At 40.2% G+C, this 19,997-nt stretch overlaps 1 protein-coding gene across 1 annotated transcript in view; it reads right to left on the reverse strand.

Annotated features, from left to right (window-relative positions):
* Positions 1–974: 974 nt before the first annotated feature.
* The window catches only part of kif19 (kinesin family member 19), a 47,981-nt gene continuing 28,958 nt past the window's right edge, over positions 975–19,997 (reverse strand). Inside the window, exons 3-20 of the mRNA XM_084741381.1 lie at positions 18,409–18,519; positions 18,202–18,289; positions 16,648–16,784; positions 11,797–11,922; positions 11,502–11,696; positions 8,860–9,006; positions 8,636–8,758; positions 7,650–7,806; positions 7,374–7,548; positions 6,940–7,138; positions 6,579–6,849; positions 5,422–5,546; positions 5,156–5,319; positions 4,959–5,064; positions 4,323–4,446; positions 3,188–3,576; positions 2,115–2,283; positions 975–2,017 (exon numbers count right to left, since the gene is read on the reverse strand). Coding sequence (XP_084597507.1) covers positions 1,902–2,017; positions 2,115–2,283; positions 3,188–3,576; positions 4,323–4,446; positions 4,959–5,064; positions 5,156–5,319; positions 5,422–5,546; positions 6,579–6,849; positions 6,940–7,138; positions 7,374–7,548; positions 7,650–7,806; positions 8,636–8,758; positions 8,860–9,006; positions 11,502–11,696; positions 11,797–11,922; positions 16,648–16,784; positions 18,202–18,289; positions 18,409–18,519 — 2,922 coding nt within the window. The 3' untranslated portion in view covers positions 975–1,901. The remainder of the gene's footprint in view (positions 2,018–2,114; positions 2,284–3,187; positions 3,577–4,322; positions 4,447–4,958; positions 5,065–5,155; positions 5,320–5,421; positions 5,547–6,578; positions 6,850–6,939; positions 7,139–7,373; positions 7,549–7,649; positions 7,807–8,635; positions 8,759–8,859; positions 9,007–11,501; positions 11,697–11,796; positions 11,923–16,647; positions 16,785–18,201; positions 18,290–18,408; positions 18,520–19,997) is intronic.

Below are 19,997 nucleotides of genomic sequence, written 5' to 3' on the forward strand. Positions count from 1 at the left end.
AAGACTGTGATATGTATTACAATACAAACATTTCATCTTTTTTTAATTAAATTTTAACCCTGTCCAAGGAATGTTTAATAAATGAAGTAATGAAGTGGTGATATGAACATGCTCTGTGTAATAACTAACTGACAAATAGTATGTCAGCATTTGTTAATGTGGAGCATTGATTAATCCTATCAGTGAGTTTTGACCTATTACTTATGTCAACTATACAATACATTGAAGCTTTCATTGTGTATTACAGAAAGGTTTTTTCAGTACTGAGCAATTTTTCATCACCAAAATAGTCTTTCTGCACCCAAATATTGTGCTCAACCAACAAATCACCCTACAACTACTGTGTAAACTGGTCCAACACATGGACCCAGACTCAAGGACAGAATAATATCCCTCTCCCAACTGCACTTTATAATTTTCATCCCAATCTGTATTTTTTAAATGGTGCCTGCATGATAGAATGCATAAAATGACACAGCACAAATGAGTGCAATTATTAATTCTGACTCCAAAATGATCAATATTACAACAAGCAAAGTTCATTTCTCAGGTTTCTCTTGTATAAAAAGTTTAGATGTTGTCAGTAAGGAGATGGTCCACCAGATGGCGAACTGCACCTTGGATGCTAGATAGTTCAAGTGTCTTCTGCCCAACTGTGGCCACTGTACACCATCTAGTGGAAGTTTTAGAATATCACACACCTTCTTAGTGGAAAGCATCCTGTCTCACACAAAGGACCTAAACGATTCCAGCAACAGTTTCAGTCTAAGTACTGGATGCACTCATTCATGTGTTGATCTGAAACCAGATTCAGTTGTTTTTCTGTCACACATGATCCTAATTTTCTCAAAAAATGGCATGATTACAGAGAATCGTGTCTCTAATTTGCACAGATGCTGCAATGTGCCATGTTGTGAACCGGGACAGAAAATTAAGACATGAAATGTGTTTTTCTGTCACAGAAAATAATCAGCTTTACACTTGTCTCATTTGAATTTATTTGGGTACAAATTAAAAAAAATGTACAAAATAAAGCATAGAAAGTAGTAATTATGAAAACAACGTCAACGACAACAACTTACAAGAAAAAGGCAACAGTTAAATAATTCATTAAAAATACAGCCAACTAAACTGAAAAAAGCAACTTGTGGTACTATACAGTACATCTACACAAACAGACATGACAGTTAACAGTCATGTTTGGGTAAGAAAAGGCATAGACCCGGGGCGTGTGACAATACAACATTGAGTTTGAATCCAGAAGTGCACAACAATCAAGTTCAAGGTTTTTTACTCCAATATTAGTGTGTCATTCAACTGAAACAACATCACAACAAGAAAAACTGGTGCTGAACCAGTTTGACAGGAAGCCTTTTTCTCATTATCGTCTTAACATTTCCATAAGTTCCATATACTCTCGGTCAGTCTTTTCCCTGGTTGAGCCCGATAAACATCCCCCGTTAGCTTCGGTTTCAGTTTCTAGCCTTCATAAGAACCACTGAAAATGACCAAACCATATACACTTTACTCACAATGCACGAACATTAGTACAGTGATGCATTCACAGTGAGCTTGACACCATCCTGACTTGAAAATAACACATGATCCAGCTCGACAGCAAGCTAACGTTGACAGAACAGAACACACACTGTACGTCTAGGGCCTCAGAGCCTGCCAGCACCATCGCTCAGTGTCCACAACAAAGTACAGAGGAGACCTGTGTGGAGGCGTCCAGCTACTGTATGGTCTGTCTCCATCATACTGCCTCACGATCTTGTCTAATGTCGTCACTGAGGGGTTAACTGTGCGTTTTAACGGGGTGGGTTTGGGTGCTCTCCCCTCCAGGATTGGCTGGTTTCGGGGGGTCAGTGCTGGTGTTGGGGATAAAAATGGGCGATGGCTCAGTGTCTGCGTGTGCGCTGGCCCCCAGTGCCCGTGGTGGTGATATAGAGGAGGGGCTGGGGCTGCCGCAGCTGGGGCCCCCGCTTCAGGTTATTCATGTGGGTTGTGGAGGAGTCTGCAGAAAGGTGAGAATGACAAAACAAAACAAAGGTAAATTAAAAGATCACAGCAGAGAATGTCACCTAGTCTACATTTGAGTGACAGTGGTTTACCTGTTTGCTGGTTGTTGTGGGGGGCCCTGATTTTGGCGAGAGGAGGGACCCCTCTGAACTGGGGGCGGAGCATGGGAGCCTGGGGCAGAGTGTTATTGTGGAGGTGGGGGTCTGATGTGCTGTCCAGAGGACGGAACCTCTGAGCGGCGGTCGTCTTAGTCTGAGGCAGCTGTGAGCGAGAGGAGGAAGAAATTATGACACCCGCAGTCATCCAAACCCAACAGCAATGTGACGAGGAGCTGCTTAAAGGTACAGTTCAACACAAAATCAACAATGTAGTACAATTTATCCTTCTAGATAGTTTTGGATTGAGTTGCTGAGTTTCCGAGATGTCTGCCTTCTCTTAAATATACTGGAACTAAATAGCACTTGGCTTGTGGTGCTGAATAATTCAAGTTGTAAGCAGTTTCAAGTAGGAACTATTTCCTTTGTATTCTACTGAATTACACCAATCAGCTGCCGAGCTCAGTGGTGGTAACGTTACAGCTCAGCTGAGGAGGACGCCAATAATGGTTACATCCCACACTGTCTTGAGCATGAGTACATGCATGCTTTCTTCTGAACGTTGATCTGGCTGCTGCTTACAACAAGGTCTGTGGATTATCTTGACTAACTGGGTCATGATTTCTGGATAGAGATATTGCTGTTGAGTGTTTCAAACTTATTTTTTTTGGTGCTTTGAGCAACACAAGCCGAGTGCAATTTAGTCCCATTATACTGGAGAGAGGACAGCCTCTGAATCTGCTGATATCTCTAAAATTCTGCAACTCACATCAAAACAATCTAGATGATTAAATAGCAGGTGAGAGGAAAAACATGCACTTTTGATTTTGCGGTGAACTGTCCCTTTAATCCTGTGATGACAACTTGGTGGGTTTATGAATCCACAAAAGATTATGTGACACTCTAACACCAGGGAAAAACATGCTAAAGGCAGAGTGACAATGTTTTTTTTATGATAGATAAACTGAAAATATACAATTTATAATTTACAGTTGTCACAGTGTTCATCAGTGTCTTCTTGATGATGTGCAATAATAACAATTTACATGCAACATTTGGAAAATACTCACTGCTTGACCAGTGACCTCAAAAGAGCGTGAGCGCCTCTTCTTGCGGCGAGCCTCGAAGTCCACTTCGCGGGGTGTTTGGTTCTTGGTGGCGACCTGACGGTAACGTGGGCGGGTCCAGGTCACCTGCAGGCCGGGCCCCTCACCTGTGCTGCTGGACAGGTTGTCGTCAGAGGTGGCGTGTCTGAGCTCGGGGCTCGGCTGCCTGCCGCGGCGCATTGGCAAACCTCTAGGGGGCGCCTCGCTTAAAGAGAGACTGCTTTTCTGCTTCTTGGGGTCCAGGGGAGAAGGGGGAGGGGGTAACCGCAGGGCATCCACCTCCAAGGCTTTGGAGCGTCTACGGGCAGCTTTTACTGCGATGTTCTGGACCCCCTTCAGGATCTGCTGCCGCTCTGTGTACAGAGGAGACATGTTATTTTACTTTGTTCACTTTCTTTATTTACTTTTATCTACTTGCACAATAAAGGTGGGTCATGTTTTTAGTATGTCAAAAGGCCACATCAGAAAGAACCACAAGATAGTGGTTGTTATAAACTGTTTAAATTACAAAGATCTTTCAGGCAAATTGGTAAAACAAAAAAAGACTTCAAACATCAGGGGAAAAAAATGCGTAACACTTTCTATGGAGACCACATCTTTATTCATAGTGTATTATATAATACATTCATAATGCACGTCACTCATAAACACTCATGCACAAATGCTTTCTGATGCACTACACCAGCAGTCAAAACATTATAGATGTGACTGATAATGAATTTTATCAGCTCAAGTGTCTTATGATGCAGCCACTGTGACAGTTTCACTGAAATGTTCAGATGAATCATGCATTATGATAGACGCATAAATATGTACCTCACTTTACTTAATACAAACAATGATAACATATAATACTGGATGGAATATAACCTTACTACAGTTGATTATTGGGGTGTGTATAGGTGGGTATAGGTAGTCATAATGCATTATAAGCCACATTGGTCAACCTCTATTTTATAACTACTTAAGTTTATGGCTGATGATGAAGTGCATTGGAAAACTGTAGTCTTCACAGAAAATAAAGGTGTACTTTCTGTTCCCTCTGTCCACATGTCCCTCCACTAACCCTCCTGTATTCATACTTATTTGAAGATCTTACCTGCACGTGACAGGGGTATATCAGCCCCGGCCTCGCTGCTCTCAGGCGATGAGTCCAGGTGGCTGCTGACACTGTGGCTGAGGTGGCTGTAGCTCAGAGAGCTCTCAGGAGCCAGCGGCTGCAGCTGCAAACATGACATGCGGAGCGTTATGAGACGATGATCAGACGCTCACTGCAGTCCTTTGCTTCCAGTCGAGGTCAGATTGAGAGCCATCTTAATCACTTATGTGTCTCTCCAAAATTACATTTTGACTTTGAATGGGCCATTTGGATTCTAGCACTCATAACGCCTCTTACTTAATCTTGTCTGTGAGTCACACTACTGATCCATTTGCACAGAGAGAAGAGTAGAGGGAGGTAATATTATTTCATGCCTGGAAGCAAAAAAGATGTAATGTAAAGAAGCAATTTCTTATTATGGCTTATGTTGGGAGTTTCTTTTATGGAGCTGTGTGGGTTGAAAATGAAAATGTTCTACCAGAGGGAAATATCTTTGATTTGAATTCAAACAGGACTGCATGAAGTGAAAAGCAACATCTGAATAGACTGCATGAATTCACAGCATGATGCGGCTCTCAAGGATAGCTATTGAAATGTAATAAACCAGTGTAAATGCTGCCTTAGACTTGTTCTCACCTCTCTGTTGCCTTTCCCGTTAATGTGGATGGGAGGCGGCGTCATTACAGCCGAGTTTTTCATCTGCCTGGCGTGAGGGCTGTTCTTAAAAACTCTGTTATTGTCCCTGACACGGGGACAGAGAGAGATAATATTACTGTAAGAGCAGTCGCTGTACAAACTATAAAAGGAAAACAATGAACAATACGTCCTCTTACAGCTCAGGCTCAGGCAGAATGGGCGGCAGAGTGTGTCTGCGGATTTTGGCTTGACCTCGTCTGTTATCAGAGCACATGTTTCGCACGCTCTCCTGGTCTGAGTCCACGTCCTGCGTGTTGTCTCGTCCCTGACCGGGCAGGGTGATCTTGGGTAGAGAGCCCTCCTGGAAATGACAGCAAAGCGGAGATTATTTTCATCAGTATTCGTCGTTATTGATATTTTTCTAGTTTAGATTCTCTATTTGATGTGCCATGCAAGGAGTTACCTTGATGGTGTGTCTGGTCGTCACTTTATCCAGGGCCATTGCTCTGTCCAGTTTCCTCTCATCCAGCTCCCTCATGTACATGTCATACAGCTCCTGAAGGTGTGGAGGTACCAGCAGACTGTGATCTGAAACACACACACACCATTCAGTATGGGACTGCAAATAACAATAATTTTAATTTTCAGTAAATCTACTGATCATTTTCTCAATTAATCAACTAATATAAAATGTCAGAAAATGGTGAAAAATGTTAATCCCAAAGCCCAAGATGACGTCCTTCAATGTCTTGTTTTGTCTTGTGTTGAGTTTATTGTCTTAAAGGACTAAAGAAACTAGAAACCATTTGAGAAGCTGAAGTCTGAGAATTTGGGCTTTCTCTCTTAAATATGAATCAAAATGATTAATTGATTATCAAAAGTTGATGATTAATTTAATGGTTAACAACAGAATGGTCAATCAACTAATCATTACAGGTTTAATCAGTAAAGTAGACTTGACTGTGTCTAAAACAAAAATCAGTTTAGAGCTGCAACTAATGATCATTTTCTCAATTAACTGTATAAAAATCATTAGAGCTTTATCAAATGTCTTGTTTTTTCCAAACAACAGTTCAAAATCCAAAACGTTAAAAATCTAATAACGTAAGACCAACAAAGAGAAGAGAAATCTCACATTTTAGAAATTGAAAGTAATTTTTGCTTGAAAAATGACTTAAACAAGATTATCAAAACAATCAGTTCAACAAATTGTTGCAGCTACTGCTGTCAAAAGATTCTGAAGATTTCTTAATTTCTTAATTTATATTTAATTACCTTAGATGCTGTGTTGTCATGACACTGGAATTTCTAACTTTCAATACAATATCTTGAAAAATATTGATATTTGAGACCTTTTTTTGACATCACAAGGAAAAACTGACACAGTTGTGAGGGCAGAAAATTTTATTTATCATTTTCTCTTTTAAAAAATTAAAGACCAAACCTTTTATGTCCTCAATGTTGTGTCAGTTTTTCCAAAAATGGTATCAAATATCATTATTTTTCAAGGTATTGTATCAAAGTTAGAAATTCCAGTATAACAACAACATTAGCTGCAGCTTTAAACCAGAACTGCAGAAAAAGGACATTCACAGAAAAGAAATATGGTGGCAGACTCACCATCGATGAACTGTCTCTGCTGCTGTATGATCTCGTCACACAGGTGTCTGTGCTGCTCGAAGCGTTGCACCACAAAGTTTTTCTGCCGGATGACGTTGTCCTTGAGCAGCGCGTGCGACTGCATCTCCGCGTTCTCGATCTCCAGCTCGTGGACCTTGCAGAGGAGGCCCAGGACCTCGCGCTGCTCGTCCGAGCTCACCCGCCGTGGCAGCAGCTCCTCTAAGCGCCGCGCCCGATCCCGAAGCTCCAGAAATCTGCGCTCGAGCAACGCCTTGAGGAAGAGTGGGAAAAAGAACAGTTTAAGATGTGTTCACAATGTGTTTTCTTTAGAAGCAAGTGGTTAGTTTCTATTATACCCTACCTTCTGTTTGTGGATTTTTTTCTGTTCAGCCATGAGTGTAACCAGGTTTTCTCGGGCCACTGCCACCTGCTCGGTCTCTGTGCTGTCAGGGGGAGACTCTGGAGAGTCAGAGTCCTTCTCGCTTTCGTCCTTATTGACACTTTCCTTCCTCCTTTCTGCCCGCCACTTCCTCCTGCGCCTACTCCGCTCCTGCTCCCAACTAGGAGACGAAAAAACACGTTAACTGCCGGCAATAGTTATATATCACGTGTTTTATCATTTACAGCCAGGACCTCATGATCAGTTTTGCGTAGCTTAATTTGTACACAGTTTAAATAATAAGTCAATTTTCAACCTTTCTGTCAACTGACTGGATTTCTGAATGTCACACAGGAGATTAGAGATGACTGTTTGCTATCAGATAGGAAAGACAGATATGAATCTTGTTTACTGACTCTGCAACGGTTAGCAGGTGTTTGGAGGTCTCAATCTGGATCTCCATGTTGCTGTTTTCCAGCTCCATCAGGCTCCTCCTGATCTCCATCTGTTGGCGGAAGGCGTCCAGGAGCTGCTCCCTCAGCTGGTCCATCTCCGCCCGACTCTGCTGACTCGTGTGGGCCTGGACCTCAGCTGACATCAAGAGGCAGCGGGGAAATAAAAATATTAGAAAACAGCTTCATTTGGCAGATGTTCTTCAGGTACAGGAGGAGGCAGCGTGGACAAAACTTTACCCTGGACGTGGCGGATGTCAGCGCGGTCTGAGTTGACCTGGCGGCTCGCCTGATCTGCGATCTTCTTCTTGAGCCGCTGGATCTCGCAGCGCAGGTCTGAAATGATGTTGGTGTACTGAGCAATGTGGTATGACACATTAATCAGGTTCTTCTTTACCTGGAGCACACGGTGACAAGAAAGACAGATAAAGTAGAATTTAGATATTTGACATGGACAGTTATTTTTTCTAACTGCTTTGCTAGCAGCTTAATTTGGTTCTTGGGAACTGCGGACTAGAATGAAACACTATTAAATTATGGCTTTCCTTCACTCATAAACACACACATCTTAGCCTGAGACATTGGGAACAACTTGGGGTTCAATGTCTTGCCCAAATACACTTTGACATGTCAACAGAAGAAGCTGATGATTGAACAACCAGCTCTGTGACTGGTGGACAACCTGCTTTACAGCCTTAGCCAAAGAAAATACTGTTACTGTACTTGGTTCTATTGACAACAAATGTGTTACAACCTGTAGTAATAAGTAGTGATAAACCAATCAATTGGTTGGCCAATTATCTGGACAGATTATCGGGCATATTAAGATAATCGGCATGAGATGATGCCAGCACTCAAGAGGCAACAGACACGTGTACAGGCAGCCTTGTCAGTGTGGACTTCTGTGGAAGTATGTTAGTGCTCCCCCTTGTGAGTTTTTGGGAAGGTGGTTAAAAAAGTTATTTTTTTGCTACAACTGTACTATAACTCTCATTGATCCCGCTACAAAAGTTTGTCTAAATTTCCTCAGTCACCATCATCTTTTCTAAATGTTAACACCATCCTAAATAACAGAAAATCTAATCTATAACCATTACTGGATAGCAATAAGTTAGGTTGCAATGTATAGAATAATGCAGTTAAATTATGTTGTTTTTGACATACTGTACCCTGCTCTCTATTAAATATAGAGAACATATAGAGGCTAAAAGAAGATGTGAGCTTACCCGTGTTCGAATGCTTTTGGCACGGTCAGCGTACGTCAGCGTGTTACGAGACTCCTCAAAAGCCACAGAGGCGGGGCTAATGTGGGCTATCATGACCGTTCGGCTGTTCCCACCCAATGAGTCCTGCCAGTCGAACAGATCAGAGGAAAAAATAGTGCATCAATGACAAAATACAGTTGTGATATCCTGCAGCTGGTTCCTTACAAAGTCTTAAATTACTGTACCTTCAGTAGTCGAGTCAACTTGCTGTCTCGGTAGTTGACATACTTGTTGCCGTTTTTGTCACTCAGGGCGTTGATGCAGTTGCCCAAAGCCAGGAGGGAGCGGTTGATGTGGGCGCCCTCTTTCAACCGCTGACCCCTATTCTGAGTCTAATACAGAGACACATTGATAGATGTGAGGGTTTTTTTTTGTTTTTGCAATTCATGTCTTTTTTTGACGCAACAAAGGTCTCCAGCTAGACTACTGCAGTTGTACTCTTGATGAATTTATGACTTATGAAACTGGAATTAAAAGTCTTGGCAGACTCAGCTGGGAGAGAATTAGGGTCTACTGTCAACAAGTTTAAAATATGCGAAGATCTTGGGTATTTTAATTAGAATTTTATGGTGCATGTGTCTTCCTCATATTAAATTACACTTCAGGGATATGGGGCTATAAAGGGCGAAAAGTCAGACTCCTCCTTACAGAACAGAGCTGAACACTGTCTTGTAGGCATTCATCCATTCCTTCCTATTTTTTCTGGTTCAATAAGGCAAAAATTTAAATGATAAGACTGTGAAGTGTTGCTTAACATGTCAGAAAACAGGGTCATTAAGTCATGTTGGCTGGGCACATTATGCACAATACAATAATGACAATCAAACCAAACCATTTAGCCCCGAATCTCTGGAATAAGCTGCCTCTGCGTGTTAGACTGGCATCTACACTGCCTGTTTTTAAATCCCATCTTAAATACAGCTTTATTCTCTGGTTTTTAACTCACTATGCGGGTTTCCTTTCTATATTATTGTCCTTTTGTCTTTTAATTGGTCTCTGAGCCATTACTGTGTTGCTGTTATTGGTTTTGTAAAGCACTTTGGTCAACTGTTGTTTTTAACAGTGCTTTATATATAAATTTGGATTGGATTTGAACTTCTTATTATGAGCAATGTGATCCCACACAACACTTTAACACAACACAATGTATTTTTATTTGATTTTATTCATTTTTACCTATTTAGTCATTTAGGATACTTAAGAATTAAAGAATTAAATGTACACATGCAGGCTGTGGGCTGTTTCTTTCAGTGCAGCTGTCACGTTTCCACTCCTGCCCAGCAGATGGCATTATGTCCTACGTTTGCTCTATTCATACTTTGGTGAACTAAATCAACTTTTACTAACCACGTGCACGTCTCTTCTTAAGAGGGAGAGAAAATGTTCCCTGTGGCCTCATGAGACAAACAACTCCCCATTCTGCTCAATTATTGGCGGAGGCCATATGTGCTGTTCATCAATAGCACGGCTGTGTTAAACAGTCTCCATGGTAAATAAGTGCTCTCACTCGCCGGCCGCTCACGTGTTGTTCCTGTGGTGTGCAAGGACGCTGCAGTGTCAACGTGGGCGACAGTGACGAGCCATTCACATGACAAAAACAGACTCATCTTGAGAAACTGCTCACAACCGACTGAACCAATACTTTTCAACATCTTCACTTGACTTTAAAAAACAAAGGTCAGAGCAGTAATATAACCCAGAAAATGAATCGGCTCACCACTCACTTTTTCTGTCTCATAACAGAGCCCTACTCTACTCTAAGTGCTGACCACACCAGTGTGACACAGCAACATTATTTTAACAGAGCAGCTAATGTATCTATGTGTTTTTTTCCCTCTTATTTTAATGTTTTCTTCTAGTTTGCCTGTCACTTGTAAATGTAATATTAATCATGAAAATAGATAACTTATTATAGAACCATGTTTTGGGATGGAACCTTCCTTTAAACAATTATACAGAGAGAAAAAAAAGTTAAAATGACAATATGATAATTACAAGGATGGTTAAAGGAATATACTGAACCAACATTTTGGGCATCATGGATCACAGTGTGTTTCATTTTTTCATTTAATTTTAATTCTGAGTTATTACGGGTTGGTATTTTTCATCAGTTTTTACTTTTATTTAAATTTTCATTTTTTGCAGGCACAGGTAAAAATGTAATAATTTTAGCCATTTCATATAGTTAGGTAGTTTTATCAATAACAAGGTGTCTTATTTTACATGCTCACCATATTGCTTCTATGTTAAATCTTAATGTTGAAAGTGAGCGGCAGCTGTAGCCGTCAAATGAAAATAATGGAGTGGGGAGTATTAAGTTGGATGACATGGAAATACTCAAGTAGTGTACAGTAATTTGGCAGTTTGAACTTTGCCTTTGTGAGGCAGCAAAGCGTTATGGTGCACTATAACTTGATTCTATTTGACAAAAGGTTGGTGCGGTACTTTAATAAACTGCATCATGGGACATAATGGCAGATATAAAGAGGCTTTTATTAAAGCCTCCTGAGGTTTATGGGAACCTCAGTCCTCTGGACTGCTATAAAGACACGCTGCCAAGTATCCCCAATGAGCAGCTGAGTCCAGACACACTCACAAAGCAGAGCCTTGTAGTTTTGAGGATATACATGTGTAATGTGTCTATACAGGCTTTAAAGAAGCAGTGTACAGTACGTAACTGGCACACCAGCCAAGCCTTTAAACTTTAACTTAATTCTGGAAGAAATGTAGTTGACAACACCAAATACATTTTCTACCTGTACAACTAGTTTAACATCAGTTCAGATATTTCCTCTGCCCCTGGCTGAGTACATAAACACACACACACCTGTGCAGCTCGTTCAGAGCCGGCGAGGTCGATCATGAAGAGGCGTGCAAAGCGGACCTCCTGCAGGACGTCTCGGCACCGGCTCTGCTGCTTGACCGCCACCTGCAGCACAGCATGGGAGCGAGACGACGTCTGATTGGCGGCTGTAGGCTCCTGGGTGCGCTGCTTGTTGCCCTTCATCAGCAATTCCATGATCTGAAAACACACAGGTAGAGGTCTTTGTCCAGTGCTGCTGGATGAAATCTGAATGTTTTGATTAAAATACAAAGAAGAAGTCATGGAAGGCTTGTCTAACCTCTTGTGCGTTGATGGTGGACACCTCTGTGATGCCTGCAACCTGAATCACTCCTTTAGAGTCTTCTCTCAGGTCCAAGAAGCCTGAGGATGGGTTCAGCAAGTCACGGATCATCTCATTGTAGATCTAAAAAGACACAGATAGAAAAGTAAAATCATCAGCTGTATGCATCTCAAATAAATATTTACAAAGTAGTGAGATGTCTCAGTAAAGTAAAGGGAGTACAAGTCGTTTATGTATCTGCTCGACATCATTAAGTTAGGTTCCTTTAAGTTGTAGACATGAATTGACTGGGAGTTTGTTTATGTGCATTAAAAAGGCTCCATTCAGGCTTTCAGGCCTCCTACACAGACCCAAACCGGGTACAAAAACATCAAGTGCTTATTTTCAGCAACTTGTCATTTAGTAACCACAGCTTGCTGGGTGGCAGGCTGTCATCAGCCGGTGTCAGTGCTCTTCTTTCACAAGTAGAAAATTCAGGTGATTTCTCTGGACACTGATGGTGCAGCGAGAGCAACTGAAGCCGCATAAAAGCTCAGCACAGGAAGTGACATGCTGGAAAGTGACCACTGGATGAGAGGTTGGAGCTGTAAAGACAGTTTTTATTTGTCAAGCAGATCCCAGCCACAAACTCTGAAAGGGGGGTGCTTTTTATAACATTGACAGTTGGATATTTGTTCTATTATTTTTTCCATCTGTACTCTTTCATGGCTGGTGAAGTTTGAACAAGACTTAGGAGTCTACAGTGAGTATACAGTGACTCTGATGCTGCATTTAGACACAATGGTGCTTTGAGTGAGTGAAATGCTAATGCCAGTATGCTAAAATGCTCAAAAAGACAATACTAGCACACAGGGCTGTACTGAAATATTAAAAGCTTCAAAGCTTTGTTCATAATGTTGACGTGTGAGTTCTAAATCAACTTTTGAATGCTGTGCAGCTTTGTTTTTTTTGCACTCTACTTAAACACAGTATTTTTGCATGGTATTATGCTATTTGGAGAATTAGATTACAGTGTAGGTTGCAGAGGATTGTCCAAAAGTCTAAATTTATTGAAAACAGATGGATGTAGTCATTTACAAAATTCACAGCAAGTTTTTATCCAGTGAAATATGCAGCTTTACTCCATATTTATAGCTTTTTAGCCTTTTCAAAAAAAAAAAAAAATAATAATAACATTTTCACTGTTGTCAAAAACTGTTCGCTCTCCCACTTTCTACAAAATGCAACCAGTGGGGAAGAATTGGGTAGGGACAAGCCTCTACCAATATTCAAAGACAATTGACTTGTTCTTAGCAATAATTTAGATAAAAAAATTACCACTGTTATCCATCAGTGTCTAATCAATGTTAATCAGTGAGATTCAGTATTGTGACACAATGTGAATTTATGTTTTGAAGGACTGTGTCGCCTTCAAATGCCTCCCAGTGGTTTGGTCCACTACTGCCAAAATATTTCATATATTAATTAAGCAATCAGCAACAAATCTAGCGAGGTGGTCAGACCATCATGGGGAAAGTGAGAAATATACACAAATCTACTTTTTTGTAATTTATCTCAGTCAGTGCTCCTCTGGCAGCAGCACAATGTCTACCTTCACAGTGCTTTTTTAGCATGCTAATATTTATAATTAGTGCTAAACAGAAAGTAAAGGTGAGGCTGGAGAAAAGTGGCAGACTGCGCAAAGACAGAATTAGATAACCATCCTTGATGCTAGTGTACTTCAAAAGGTTTCTCTCTTCATGGAGGTTCTTAAATATGAGAAGAGCTGGGAAACAAAACCAGAGTGAAGGTAAAAGGAAAGAGGGAAGAAGCACTGTGTACATGAGTGGTGTGAACATCTGAAGGTGGCTTTTTGAAAAATAAAAGTGTATTTGCACTTGCTACGTGTGTTTCTGCACATGTGCTTCAGAGATTGCACATGTGAAAGAGAGTGTGATTTGTACAGGAAAAGGAGCAGATGTGTGCACATCGTCCAGTCAGGCTGTAAAATGGCGTTTAACCTCTTTGTGGCGAGGCAGCAGCAGTGGCAACAGATTGCTCCCTGGAAACAGCAAACACACACGTCACACGCAGCCTTGTGTCTGGAGTTCAATACGAGTCGGGGAACATCTAGACTCCATGATTGGCATTTTAATAGGAAAATTTTCTCTTCCACCCACCCAGAGTGCCACGAAAGAGCTAAGCTTCAATAACATTGTCAATCATTGAACATAATGATAGCGTTTGGCACCAAAAACACAAAATGTAATTTCAATGTCTGATGCAAACCCTCCTCCCAGCAGGCAAAATTTGTACCCACATTGTGCCATTTTCATGTTCAGCTGCAGCTTTAATGTTCTTTTCATATTTGATCTTTTTATACAAGGTTATATTCATCATCTACCTCTTTCTTTCTACCTTTGTCCCTTTTTTCTTTCTCTCTCCCTTTCTTTACTCCTCTCTCTCACTCCAATTTCCTTTCCTGACACCCTTAACGTTTTTTGAACAAGTCTGACTCATTCTTTAAACTCATGCTGCCATCTTTTACATAATAGCATTTGAGAGCAAAGCTATGATGGACAAATTGTTCATTTCAAATCATAAAAAAGATCCTGAATGAGGCAGTCAATTTCCATGGCTCACATGATACAAAATTTCCTGTTTTTCAGCTGCTATGTATGAAGTGAAAATGTATAAATAGATTGCTTAAAAAATAAAGGAGAATGTTATTCAGAACTATGAATATCTACACTAACAAATCTACCAATTTCAAATTGACTACAGTCAAGAAAAGCCAAAAATTACCTCTTTAAATGGGAATACGAAGTCACACCAGTGCGGCTCAGTTACTGCTATCAGAGTCAAATGAACCAACTCCATTGTATCCAGTGCTATTAAGGGCTTTGTCGTTAAACACACAGTCTGAGCTGTACCTGCGTTCTTATCTGTGGTTCATCATCCTGTGACAAAGGCAGAGATAATCACTCAGCCAACAGGACCACAGATCACTCCACACCTAGAAGTACGGTGAGCTCCTCTGTCTTTAAACTAATTTTGAGTGACGGTCTGCATCATTACTGCTGCCCCCTCGTAATGTCTTCAATATGCCTCTATTCATGCTGATCTGATGAAAGAACAACTCCATTTAATGGCCCTGACACACCAAGATGAAACGCTAACAATGTCTGAGTAATTTAAAGGAATAGTTTGGATTATTTGAGGTGGGGCTTTATGAGGTCTTTATCCATAGTATGGGTGTTGTTACCAGTTGATACCGATACTTACTGATATTGCTATCAATACTATTTTCCAGAGTTTGATGCAAAAAATAAAGATATGGCATGCAAATATGTGAATTTTAGTTGGTGTAACTGGTAACTGTTAAGGGTTGTGGTCATCTCCTGAGCAAAGGCATAGCAACCTGAGATTAGCCTGGTCCACCTTAAATGTCAGTCCGTCTTAAGGGGATCTGCTACTTCAGAGCTAACAGCTAACCCCCTCCAGCAGGATTCCAGTCAGGAGAACTTCGCTTGGATTTTGAAGACTTGTGCCATTTATTCACCGACAAACAGCCTAAACTAAACTGACACTGCACGTCACTGCTACGTTCACTTTGTCGCTCTTGTCTTGACGGCACACTAGCAATGTTGGCATGAGGGAATGCCAAAAAAAAGGCAGCGCCATGCAGAGGAAAATTTGAACCAGAGTCAATTTTTGGAGAAACACAGAACAGAAATAGAACAAAAATAGCATATTGTTTAGCTTCAAACACCAGTACTCCTGATGCTTCTCCAAACTGGGGGTGAGCCTACCATTATCTACTGCAGGTAATACACTGATTATTGATAAATAACTCATATAACCCTGCTTAAAAATCCAAACTATCCCTTTAAATGTTTCAGTCACCTCACGTTTCTTCGTGTTGCCTCACTTCAACTCATATTTTTTGTATAAAAAGGTTGCACTTGAACAGCATGTGTGTTCACTCTGGGTCGGCAAGAGAGAGATGAATCAGCTGTGCAAAGAAAAAAAGAAAACCACAGAGAGACTAACAACACTAAAATAGGCGCCCATTATATCTAAGTGAAATATAAATAGAGAAAATGTTTGCGAGTTTCATGTGGGGCTGGAGGTTGTAGCAAAAAGAAGAAGAAAGAAAAACATTAAAAAAGAACAAAAGAAAAAAAAGGATAAGGCAGACAGGGACACTCTGTGGCCGACTGTCACCTTGTACTGGACTTTTGTTTTCAGAAAGGGTTATTTTGAAAGACGGGAACTTTCTTTTCAAGGTAGGATCAATAACCCTTTTAACAGTGCAAGGGGGAGGCATGGCAGCGCTTTTCTACAACAATTCAAAAGGCAATTCAAAGTTCTTTACTTAAGACATAACCTACACATCAAGGCAAGATAAAAAGAAACGCAATGTGTATAAAAATGAACAAATATCAATGTGGAATTAACTTGTTCTGTAAAGTCTGTTCATCTGTGTCTGGGCTTCACTACAAGGCTGTGGATGACGATGTCGGCTCAGCTCAATCCAGACGTGAAACAAACGCCAGACCAAAGTAAACGGACACCAGCAGTATCTCCAATCTGCAACAGCCATTAGCTAACAACCTCAGATCTCATCAGTGCGAAGAGATGATGGTGAAATAAGAACTTCTAATTGTGACGCTGACAGAAACACAGATGGATGTGACAAATGTGAAGAAATCAGAAGAAATCTTTGAGCTTAGTTAACAAGCTACAACAGCCCCAGTTCATGGTAATCAGGAGATGTGTCATCGCTGTTGTATTAATTAGATATTTCTGTGAGCTTGTGACTGGAGTAAATGTCTGGAGACAAGTTGTGGAAGATGAAATTCTGACCTCCAGATAAGACATGGAGACGCTGTACAGCATGTCGTCACTGGTCTCCTCAATGGCACGGAACAGGTCGTTCAGCGTTCGAACATAAATGCCTGGCTCCTTGTCAGTCCCCAGCATGGTGTATGTCTTCCCACAACCTGCGAACAGAAAAGAAAATGTAAGAAAAAAATTTATATGTCATTATATATAACATTACTTACAGATTACAGATGAAACACCCACAGCTTGTTAGATTATCTAGAGATGAGGCTGACTTGTGTTTAGTTTCTGCATAATTAACCCTATATCGCTGTTAGATGCACACTATCATCAGCTATCTCTCTTTTCTTTGTTTTTTTTTAAGCCAACTGTTTGTCTTGAAAAGAAACTGGAATACAACATATCATAGTTTAAGGATGGTACTAATCAACTTTTACACATTTGTTTGTTGCTGCTCTAATCAATATGTCTTATATAAACAATGCATGAAATGAGGATGTATAATATGAAAAATGTTGCTTATAGTCACAAAGCTCCCCTCAGTTCTGTGGAGCATTTTAGGGTCTTTCTTTGCATTATTTCATGAGTGTCATTTTGAAATTGAAAGAAAAGTGAATATTGGAATTAAATTCCTTTAGGTGGCCAGGAACATGACTTCAAAAGATTTTTTTGGTCTCATCAGTGTGTAAATAGTTTTTCAAATAGTCTTCCAAAATGTGTAAAAAGTTTTCCAAAACTTTATAATGATAATGATAATGATAGTGATGACGACCCTTTATTGAAAGATCAAGTCAGATTTTTTTCCTTGCATCATAGCAGCATCATTAGCAACATCACACAAAAGACAAATAATATAAGAAACAAAAAATACATTATATTACATATATACAATACATTACAGTCACAGAAAACAATACTTGCGGCAATTCAACGTACATTTGAACCCAGACTAAGCTCCATATTTAAGAGTTTTTCAGGCTAACCTTCTTTTATTTTATGATAACAATATTTAAAAATTGTAAACCAAAGTAACCAAAACACCCCATGAAAGACAGTAAATGCTAAAGCTAAAAGCTAACGTGAACTGTCCCCATAAGTATTACTGAAAGTTCAGGATGTGCTGTCCTAATTTGTCCTTGGCTGACCTGATCAAACTGTTGCACACTGTGCAAACAAAGACACAAACACACTAAAACCCCTGTGTCTGCTTCTCCTAGAGGAGACAAAGAGCTGTGAATCTCTGAGACAGATGGACAGACAGAAGGCAGAAGTCAGCGAGACAGATGGACTGAACTTTGTGGAGACAAAATAGTCTTTGACAGTCTGTCTCTACCCACAGGACACGTGGGAAGTAAATAATGACTCATGTCTAATCAGAAGTCCACTAAAATTAAAAGCCAAAACAGATGGGGAAAAAAGTCACCTTTTCCTGAGAGTTTTCTGACTCAGAAAAAGACTGGTCAGAGATTATGCACCAGAAACGCTAACATATGTAGTTGGTGGATGATGCACTTTCATTCAGGTTAATTCACATTGTGGGTTCCGTGCAACACGCAGATTCACACACACACAAACCTGTGGGTCCGTAGGCAAACACAGTGGCATTATAGCCTGATATGAGGCCCTCAATCAGCCCTTTGGTTGTAGCTCGGTACACCTCGTCCTGCACAGGAAAAAGAAAATAAACTTTGAAGTGCATGTGCGTATTCTAGAAACACAAATGTTATACCACATTTGTTTCATTTAGCTTTTGTTTCATTTGAACTTTTACTTTTTACTGACCTGACTGGCCGTGTAGTCGAATGCCACGTCAAACATGTACGTCTTCTCCCTGGAGCGGTTGGCACGCAGGATGTCGTCAGGGTCCTCCATGGGGTCCATGAGAACCACCATCTAATGAAGGCAAAGAAAGGAAAGAGGCGCACAGAATGAGTGGGTGTTAAGTCTCCAGGCACATTCTGATGTCTGAGCAGCCAATTAGCTAGATGCTATGTCTCTTGTCAATCACTGTGGAAGGTGAACATAATGAGCAAATGTTCCATGATTTCAGCATGTTGTGTTTCAGCTTGAAAATGTGGCAAAAGTAGATGAGGAAAAGGACAGCTGGAATGTTATTGAAATTATTACCGCAGCTAAATTCTGCTATTGTTATAATTTACAATTTGTATAGATTATTGTTTGTGTTAGTCGGAAGAGGGAAATGGAAATAGCAGGTACAGCTGGAACATCAGCCGTCAGGACTAACATACAGTAAAGTGCAGATGGCTCTCTGTCTGTTGCAGATGTCTCTTTCTGTTGAATACACTTTGCATCTGATATACACCAGGACAATTTAAAGATATCAGACAATCATTGCAATCAACCTCTGGCAGGTTTGTCCACCACCAATGCTTATGTTTAATGTACTTCCACAACACAATCATATGAGCTCATGCACACCATCATGTTCCTAATGTGTCCATTTTAAACTGGATGTTTTAATAAAATAAAGCAATAAAATAAATATCTTTTTGATACAAGACAAGTGCACATTTCCGTTGATTTCAGTAGGATTTATGCAAGTTAAGTTTGCATTAAGACTACCACTTGTAGTGGCAGGAGGTGGACATTTCAAGCATTTATTGATTATGTTTAGGGATCTGTTTCGATTCTGCATGCTCGACTAGCTTTTACACAACAGCTTTCTCAATTGAAGCAGGAGGTGTTAAGGAAACATCTGATCTGATTTAGGTTAATTGGGGACGTGTTACATGCAGACAGCTTATCGTAGCTGGTAGTTAAGTGGTTATTGTGACACTCAAGATCTGCCTTACACCAATTTGAAATCCTCTTTGTATGTTTATTTTCTTTCTATAGTTAAATATGTTTGCCAAATCATCATTTTACCAATTAATATCTTGCATTTTTTACATATTAGTTGAGCTAAGCCTTGTTGGGAATCAAGGATCTACTGTACTATCTCAATTAATCTGGTGCACATGCAATTTTATGCATTCACATCAGACTGTAAGAGATACAGAAAAAAGAAAATGACTGGTGACCAGAATAGAGAAAAGCAATATCCAACTAAAAAGCAGAATTAGGGGGGAAACAAGCGATTTTTGTTCTTTTTCAGAATTATATTTGGGATTACAAAGAGAGAAAGAAAACTGCAATCACAGATGGTCAACCAAACCTCTTCCCAGAACATTATACATTAGACAGGTCTAAATCATTAAATGGTGACAAAAATGGTGATAATCATTAAAATAGACCGGTCACCATGGGTCATCTTGACCTTGAGTAACCATCGATTATATAATATCATGCTGTATTTTTCTAATATTTTTCTCATTTTCATTTTTTTCTCCTTTTTTCTTTTCATTCTAAGT

Source organism: Lutjanus erythropterus, chromosome 17 (genome assembly GCF_056507025.1).
Source record: "Lutjanus erythropterus isolate fLutEry1 chromosome 17, fLutEry1.hap2, whole genome shotgun sequence".
Classification (NCBI taxonomy): domain Eukaryota; kingdom Metazoa; phylum Chordata; class Actinopteri; order Lutjaniformes; family Lutjanidae; genus Lutjanus; species Lutjanus erythropterus.